Source organism: Apostichopus japonicus, chromosome 23 (assembly GCF_037975245.1).
Source record: "Apostichopus japonicus isolate 1M-3 chromosome 23, ASM3797524v1, whole genome shotgun sequence".
NCBI lineage: Eukaryota > Metazoa > Echinodermata > Holothuroidea > Aspidochirotida > Stichopodidae > Apostichopus > Apostichopus japonicus.
The window spans coordinates 12,737,597-12,747,380 of record NC_092583.1 but is presented as its reverse complement, the minus strand read 5'-3'; the positions used below and the strand labels follow the sequence as shown (position 1 = coordinate 12,747,380).

The 9,784-nt window shown below is 38.3% G+C and overlaps 1 protein-coding gene across 1 annotated transcript; it reads right to left on the bottom strand.

Moving 5' to 3' along the window:
• Window positions 1-274: 274 nt before the first annotated feature.
• Window positions 275-3,143, bottom strand: LOC139964688 (4-galactosyl-N-acetylglucosaminide 3-alpha-L-fucosyltransferase FUT6-like). Its single transcript, XM_071966517.1, has one exon. It carries the CDS (start codon window positions 2,995-2,997, stop codon window positions 1,717-1,719), a length of 1,281 nt encoding a protein of 426 aa, XP_071822618.1. The 5' UTR covers window positions 2,998-3,143; the 3' UTR covers window positions 275-1,716.
• Window positions 3,144-9,784: the final 6,641 nt, after the last annotated feature.

Sequence of the window (9,784 nt, the reverse complement as noted above, 5' to 3'; positions counted from 1 at the left end):
AAACGGAGTCAATATCAAAAGTTAGCAGAGGGCTATTCCACATCGGAATGGCTCAACAGATAGCAAATCAGGTCCTTTATCACTGTGGCTAGAAGACCCAAACAAAAAACTGGCTGTTTCGATTCCTCCGGGAAAATCGGATAGTATTCCGATAAAAAATCGGTATAGTGTGACCGGGCCTTTATGCTATAAACCGATACACACTGGCCATATCACTTAAATATATATGATATATTAGTTTGCTATCAATACTATTTATTGAGATTGTTTATTTGTTAACCGTGCTACAAAAAGATATGGAATGCCATTTTAAAAATAGCATGTAGAGACTAAAAATAAATAATTAACATAAAATATTAAAATTAACAAAGGCTTAAAATATCCAGAAGACAGTTCTTCATCAAAGGGGCAAATTTTATTTGCCAGTAGGGCACATTTGCTATTTTGGAAAAAGTGGGTGGCACGTGCCCCCAGTGCTCCCGGCTCCTACCCCCTGGCAGTGGCTATGTGGACACGATTACCACATTAGTGTAGTTATTAACTGAGAAAACTAATCACAAGAACTGTGTTGCTTGCGGGAGAGGGAGGGGACCTGACATAAGCGTCGATTTATTTCTAATAGGATTGGTATGTTGGGTGGGTGGATGGGGGGGGGGGGGCTATGGAACTGACATGGTGTCTAGCTGACGTTGCCTCCGGGGATAGGTTGAAGCATGCACAGGTGGGCAAATAGTGCCTGCCCTTGGGCAACCTTTCTGCGCCCAATCAGAAGACTTTTAAGGCCCTGTTAATTCTTATTGATAAATGTTTAAAACCAGTGTGTGGGCGCTTTTGTCGTAATTGTTTGTATGGGAATAACAGTTATTAAATTAACACTGAACATTTAAGAGAGAGGAAGTTCTCTTGTGACCCTCAAGAGCTCCAGGCTACAAGAAATATAGAGCTCCAGGCTATCAAAAATATAGAGTAGGAGCGAAACACATCATTTCCTTTACAAAAAAAAAGAAAAAAAAAAGAAATACAGTAGCCTATTTGAACAAATGCGTGTTTCAGAACACAACATATCTTAGTTACATTTCTTCCTCTTAACATTTCAGTAAAATGGCACTTTTCTTTAAATGACAACTTCTTATCAAACTGGCATTTTGGAAATAAAAAAACAGGCACATGCAAACAGCACGTGTTACTATACACACACAAATGAAGACGAAAATGGGTCCTTTTGATTGCCAAAAGGGCACTTTGTAATCTATGTATTTTATGATTCTTCTTTGATGTACTGTGTCGAGTTAATGAGAGGCATACATATCACTGTCGCCCGTGCATGATATATCAGATAACAAATTGTTATTTGTATTGTAATGAGAGGCATACACATAACTGTCGTCATTGACCATATCAAACAACTTGCTATATGTATTGTAATGAGAGGCATACATTATCACAGTCTGCAACATCGACTTTAGAAATGGTTACATCTTGTACATATGCCAATTGAGAGACATACAGATAACTGTCGGCGTCTCTGACCGTATACAAAGGAAGAACTGTTTGCTTATACTAAAAGGACCATATTGCGACCCTTATCCTCATGAACTGCAGACAGATATACGAAATCAATTAATTGTTATGCATACTTATAATGAAAAGGAATATTTGATCCATTTTACGCTTTAATTGTAACTGACGGATGGCCTATATAGCACTTTAGCTAGTTTACGGCAATGAAGGGCATTCCCTGCAACTGCCAACCCACTGTGGCCCAAAATATTCTATTTTCCTCTGATTACGTGGACTTTCGTGAAGGTACTTCTTTAATATACTACAGTACGTTGAATCTTTTAGAGGCCTAATGTATTGTTCTTGTTGAGACAGTGAAATAACTTTACCCGTCTTTTTCCATTGGAAATATTCTAAGTATTTTTCATTATTCGCGTTAAGTTCCATAAGATAGTTTACCAGTTCACTCAGAGACGTGAATTCTTCCACGTGAATAAATGAGTTCGGAGGTGCCACATTGGCGTATTGTTCCGCTGTCGCTCCCATTACAACGGGGACCACACCCATGTCCAATGTCCTCCAAAATTTCTCCGTGATGTAGTCATCACAACAAGAGTTTTCAAAGCTTAAATAAAATTTAAATGTATTTAAGAGATTAAATAAGGCGTTGTAATCCTCCCACGGAAGTTCGAAATCGCCACATTTTCCGTACTTTTTAAGTTGGATCATGCTTTCGAGTTCTCGCACTGTTTGTAAGCGTTTATCACAGTTGCTACCCATCCATGAGACAACGTTTGTTTTATTTTTTAAATATATCTCGAGGTCTAATTCTGACTTGATTTCATCCTCTGGAAAAGGCTCGTAACGTCCGTAAGGTTGTCGAAATTCCGAATCGGTCTTGTAGGAAGCGATCCAATCAAAAGTCACATCTGCGTATTTTTCAGGCAATTGAAATCCGCCAGCGTTTATGGGACTCTCTTCTGAGACTATCACCCATCTTTGCGCATGCGTACGGTTGCTGTGCAACCAGTCCCACATATCATCAGTAATCCAAGGATAGACGTTCGTAAAGACCACTACGTCGAAATTTCGAATCTTTCTAGCTTCTTCGGTGTAGTCCAGCGTAATCGAGCATTCCATTTCTGGACACCTGAAATGTCTAGGAAACTCAACAAGGGACTTACACGCAAACATTTCGAAGCAAAATTGCCGCCAATGTGGCCTCATTCCAAATATAACGATGTCTTTCTGACAGTCCGGCTTCATAAACAATTTTGAATTTTTCAAAATCCGTCCGGTTGAGTCTTTGGCGATTTGTATTCCATTTCCGGCCATTTTTTTTAAGCCTGATGCCAACCAGTTCGGTGACGAGGTACAGCAAAAGCATAGGAAACACACGATATTGAAAAGTACTATAATTCGAACCGTTGTCCTGACCATTTGCGAACCGAAGTGTTTTCTGTTCGGACGATAACATTGCCAGCGTGTTCCAAACATTTGTGCACTGACAAAGATATATACTGCACCTGTTTATAAAATACAAAACCACCGACTAAATGACACGCGACATAACGCCATAATCCTATATATGTATGTAACGTGTGATGTTTGCGTGATAACAAAACTAAGTATTATATAATTATGTAAGAACCGAAGAGCGTCACGTTGGTATCTGCGGTAACAATTTTAATTATTATGCTTATTAACTCTACTTGCCGAAGCGTGCGATATTAGTCCCTTTGTCCCCGTTTCTTGAATCTGATCGAGTTTTGTTACAGGTATAATGCCTATTCTAAATGAATATTCTCAATTGAAAAAAAATTAATTGAATTATTCAATCTTATTCATAAAAGGCTACGATACTATACTATAGAGCTAAATTGGAGAGATAGCGTTAATTTGGGAACAGTATAGGCCTATGTGGGTTGCATTTGGCTTCAAATCAATTAGTCTAGGCCTAGTATACTTTTTAGTATAGAGTGTAGTATTGTAACAGTCATATAGCAAAAGATTTTTTTTCCCGTAAGTCTATATCAACACGCATTTCTGCAATGATGTATATGCATGATACCAAGGGCGTAGGAACCGGGGGCTGGGGGGCGCCAGCCCCCCAGTGAAAAATGTGGAGGGGCGGAAGTATCAAGTCAGAAAACCCCTTTTTCATTTCCAAATGAGAAAAAAATCTCATTTGGAGCACCAAATTGCATCTAAGGCCAGGTGAAAATACAAAATTAAGTTTACAAAATGGAGTGGGTGTTGAAGTGTGCTATATTGCACCAAATTGCATCTGAGGCCACCTGGAAATGCAAAAAATTCCAACGGGGAGGGGGACACCCCCTCCCCTTAGACCCCTCCCCCAGGCCGGCCATCAGTCTTCAGCCCCCTCACTCAAAAGTACCTTCCTACGCCACTGCATGATACGTAACATAATATTCAAACACAAATAATAACAATGAGAAAATGCAAACCTATATCAATACGTGCAATTTTGTTATTATACAACGGTGGGTGTATCACACTGTGTAAAGTTAGTTGAGTTTGAAAAAACTCTCTATTTATTTTAGTTTCCGCGAAAGAAATAATCTAAAATTGAGAGAATCACTACAGTCAGAAACGGTGTTTTGTGTGTTTGTTTGATATAAGTTAATCAACTAACGACGGCACCATTTGAAAATACCGATAATGCCGGATTCACAAGATACTCGTCGACAGACCTGCAGTGAATGATAAATCTTACGTTCCGGACAACCCTTTAAAGAATGTGATGACTCGCGCACAAAGAAACGTCTCATGCCGGTAATCTGACCTAGTTTCGAATGAGGTGTAACAGAAGTGTTAGACACCACTATCGATCCCAGAAAATACACACACAGCTTGCTACCGTCGGTAATTAGACACTAGTGTACAGTCAATACATACAGATACGGCCAATACCCACAACACAGTGTATATAGCAGAAATGGACATCTCATGTCTAGATAAAAGGTAACAAGGTATCACGTTTCATTACTGTATGCATTTTGTAGCGACACGAATAAACGTCAATTACAAGCAACAGTTAACTTTTCCAGGTGGCCGCACGTACGCGGTTTGGGCGAGTTTTCAATGCCTTTAAGGGCAAATGCTTGATAGTTTGGGCGTTGAAAATGAGTGGCCATCATGTAAGTTTTGTAGCATTTTTGGAGGCAATATTTTTATTACCGTTCACTTTCATAAATATCAGTTCCTATCGTTTGAGTGTATGGACATTACGACAACAAGGACGGTTCCATGATTTAGTCAAACCTACAGCATGAAATGTTTCCCTCGAAGGGGAATGAGGGCGGTATTGAAGAGCTTAGCATGCATAAACCCCGAATGTGTGACCACATTAATTCACTTTGGCTTCGGCTTTGAGTATAACGTTTATATAACGAATATAATCGTAATAGCACTTACTGACTTTGCAATCCGCGTTAACGTTATAGTAATTACCGACTTTGCAATCCACGTTACCCTACAATTTTGCAAGGTCAGTAAGGGTGACTCCATAATTTTTACCTTTCTGGAAACCCAAAAAGAGAACCTCGGTGTGACCCTTGATTTTTGGAAGGAGACTTTAGTCAGTTTATTATTACGTATGAAGATTCATGGAAGCCCAAGGCTACCATACATTTGAAAATGTGATCAATTCTTAACATGCCAAGACTTATAGAGACTTTTAAGCCTCAACTTTTAATAGTAGATTTTATTTAAAGCCGTAATTAACATTGAAACAAAAAACAGTAAGGTTCCTCTTATACCAGGGCAAAATCTCAATGTCAACAGTAACTACGCCATTGGCATCCGTAGGATTTCAAAGGTGTGGGGGGAGGTGTGGTGTTGGTGGTTTGGGGGAGGGGGCAAATACCAAAATCCCCCCGAATGATTTGGGGTGGGCCGGGGGCTTGAACCTTTATGGAAGGGCCAGTGGCAAACGAACGGTTTCATAAAGGAGGGGCGAAGGCTCTAACTATTTGAATTAAGTGTGTACACGCGCGCACACGTAGGGCCATCCGTACGTATCTGCCTAATCATTTTCTCTAGGAAGCTATCAAAATGTGAAGGGCCTCAAACCGATCAATTTTTTTTTTAAAGAATAATTTTAGTTGTGAAGATGCCACAGTAACCATTGTAGCTCCAAATTTAGGGTATGTATAAACGAAACTTTATCATTTACAAATAATCTTGACAAGTAAGGGGGGGGGGGGATATATTCTTGCCTCTTCTTTCCTACTTTATGAAGTGCAAACGGCCTCATGTGACATCCACCAGCCCCCCTCCCTCCCCCTCTTCCTACACCCATGATAACAATTGTTATACATTCAGCTTCTCTAGAGCCAAACATGATACCATCGCAAACTTACATTTCTCCATATAAGATGACGCATCATTAGATATGCTTGCTAACTATACACCGCCATGGATGATGACGTCATATTATATGCATTTCACTCAACGTGGGAGCGTCTTGAAAGCAGCTTGTCTCTCCATTCATTCTTCGAAGAAAGAAATCCCTTTCAACTGTTTCAAATGAAAAATCGATTTCATGTCGGTCAACTAAAAGCATTTCCATTGTTGTCCTTGTTAACTCAAGTATCTGGCTGTTGATACGGAGACGAGACTATAGAGGCTTATTGAGTCATTCATAGCTATATACAAACTCAAGCGTTATTTTCATCTGAAAGTGTTACCGAAGACCTAAGCCATTTAGTGGATTCAGGTATGATCTTCATTATAATTTACTGCAGCGTTGTTTTCATGCTAATTTCATATACATGTACACTAGCCGTACTTATATACGTGAATGCATGGTGACGAGAAAAAATGGTTTTGCAATATCAAAGGAGAAAAGTTGTGTAAAATATTGTGATAACAAATTTATATCCGTTGGATGCGTTTAATTGAGCTCGTCGTGTACGTATAGAACTGTGTATTGATCTCGTGTAGGTGAAGGCCAAAATACAGACGCATATAATTAGTCTGGTCAATACTCAGTAACATACAATCACAACAAGCACACCGGCTACGTGAACATTTTGATTTTCACTTACAGTCAAAATGTTAACAAAGGTAAGTTGAAAAATATGAATATAAATTATAATTATATTAAGCCTATATATAGTTAACTCATTTTGTGCTTGGTTGATATTTAATTATCGGCCTAAAATCCCTAAATTGCATAAGTTGCATAAAGGATGTCCCTCCCTTCTACAGTATGTATACATGAACAATTGATGAATCATTGTCTGTTTGTATAGGTAATATTTTGTTCTTTTTCTATACAAGTGTATGTAGTGTGTTAATACATCCATTACAAAATTATTTTTGTGGTTTTGTTGAAGTATAAATGTCTACCTAATTAAAGCGGAGGTTTATAACAAAGGTGAAGTCCCGTGAATAGTTTATATTATATATAGTTTATATATATATATATATTTACACACACACATATATATATATATATATATATATATATATATATATATATACATATATATATACATATATATATACATATATATATATATATATATATATATATATATATGTATATAGCCTATACATTCAGTGAGTTGTTATGATATATAACTCGATCGTTGCGTTAGTTTTATCAAGCTTTTAATCATGTGCAAAGACACAAGGATAATTCCTGTAGTTGCATTGGACCCTTTATACATTGGAGAAACCAAAAAATACCATCTACGACTTTTATCTGTACCGAGCCCAGGCTACAGCCATAAAGGGCCCATGGCCCACACATGATTTGATTATGTTAACAAAAAGCAGGATAATTCTTTTAGAGGTGTTGGCTCTATTGGACATTGCGGTGTCCAAAAATACCAACGACTTCATTTTTTAACTGTAACGGGGCCCATGCAGCAACCTCAAAGGCCCAATTGCCCACACAAGAATTAATAATGTGCAAAATAGACAAAGGGCCCAAAAATTGCACTAAGGCATCAACGTGATCCCTGTGGCTTGAATATTTTATTTCCTTCTCTCAGCATGCTGACACAAGTTTTGGACATTCTCATATAAATCTCGACATATATATATATATATACAGTTTGGGCATTAACGAAACGATGGCGCGCGCCGATGTGCCAAAATTATTGCATGACGTCAATATTGTATCTAGCAAGCAATGTTGACATGACCAATGTTGTAGTGGCATGCTGTTACAAGTTTTCGACATGCTGATGTTGAATTTGACATGTTGATAGACGTAATGACATATTGGTTTTTTGTTTCGACATGTTCATATGGAATTGTAACATGTTGATATCGAATTGGACATATATATATATTAACTTGGACACTTCACTTTCTTTTTCGACATTTATGGAACGTTTGGCTTTCCGTACCTCTATACCAGCTGAGCCTCATATGTTCTTCGTAAAATATTTTAAATGATTTTTGTTGGGTATAATGCAACGCAAAGCTTTTACGTGTCACGCGAGGAATAAGACTATTTCTAGTCATGGAAACCTAACTAAGTAAATTATCTAACCTAAAAGGGTATTATGCTCTACGCGCTATCTAACTAAGAGAATAGACCTATAATGTGTGTTTATCACAGCTAGGCGTCTTGGAATTCCATGGACCCTATACATATGTGTTTTGAGATTCGGTGGGGGGGGGGGGGGAGGTGCATAAACCAGATAAAGGTTGTTCCAGCAGTGTAAAGTGCCATCCATTGCCGCTCCTGGGACCGATGATGATCATTGCTATAAAAATGATTGCGAGCCATGACTCCCGCCTCGTCAACCCCATCCCCCCTCCCCACCCCGATGTCGGATACTGAATTCTCGAAATAAATACAAACAGTTGAAGACATGTCGATCGAGTATTTAGTGTACCGCTTCAAATTAACTATACTTTTTTCTTGGTGTCATTTGCAAGATATGTGCATAAATTTACCATATCTGTGTGGTGCCACTTGGTGAGCTAAATTAACATCTAGGTGTTACATTTGCCAGGTGCCTCTATCTCTCCGTTAACGGTCTTGTACGTTACCTACATATTTGCAAAAAAAAAAAGAAAGAAGTTCAACGCAAAACGCAGCTATAATGCACTTTTGAAATATTATATTGAATAGTTTACCGCAGTTGGTGGTTGCCTTCCTGACAAAAAAATAATAATAATAGAAGTCGCTCTATAAACATATATATTGTTCAATGGTTGCCGTTACTCATATAAGGTACCAAAGCCCAAATAATAACCGCTTTTTTCCCGCTCACCCATGCGAATATATTATAGGGGTATAACTATAACCTCAAAATTAAGGCTGTTCATATATGACCAAAACTTAAAATCATATAATTAATCATTACAAAAAATAATTAAAATGAGAGACATTTATTTGTCCAAGCAAATTGTATATGCATTGAACGTACAATAACAAATAATGCTGTGCAACGGTTGCAAATTTGAACCCAAACTAGATATATGGCTGTCGCACATCGAACTTTTGAAGGTCATTATTATAGAACTTTAGAAGAGGTATACCAGAGACCGAATTAAGATTAATTTGTCCTTATGAGGGTGCGAACGTCAACAACTGATATATGTAAGAAGCCACGTAAGGTGGCATAGGTGAAGGGGGGGGGGGGGGAGGTGGTATGGACCTGCATACCGTACATGTGAACCTACTTGTTTCTTGAACTATTGTTCTCATCTTTAGGCTGAACTTAGCTACGTATATGCAACTCTCTGAAAGAAAGTTATATCTCAAAACTTCTGCACAGGAATTAGGCTATCATGTTGGTTCCCCTTCCCCTGCGCCGCCCCCCCCCCCCCCGCCTTCCTGTGAAATTCGCCTATGCTAGAAGTTGTCCTCCCCTTTGTTGGATGCTGCTGCTTAATCAGCCATGTTATGATCAAGAATCGAGAGGGATGATTTGAAAATATTTAGGTTTGCACCGAGAATTTTCTATAAAAGTTCATTACTTTCGTTTTTAACTACCATGTACTTTTTTGAAGAATTGTGTTTACAAACCAATATGTCACAGTCACAAATAAACGCACAAACATGATATCTTTATTATACAGAGTTCCTATCGCAGTTCGACAAGGAAAATAGAAAAGGCAAACAGGAGTCCCTGTACTTTTATTTGAGGGTACACCTTTTACAGCATTTGTATCTGTTTAATTATTATTACGCTATTCACGGACATTTCTCGTCCAGATCAGACCAGTTCTGTGTTATAACTTGTATATACCGCGTCCCATCAAATAGGGTTTTGTGTGCTACAATCTTTCA

Bases quoted from the DNA above. Each gene is read 5' to 3' on its own strand.
- LOC139964688 (XM_071966517.1), bottom strand. From the start codon at position 2,997: ATGTTTGGAACACGCTGGCAATGTTATCGTCCGAACAGAAAACACTTC.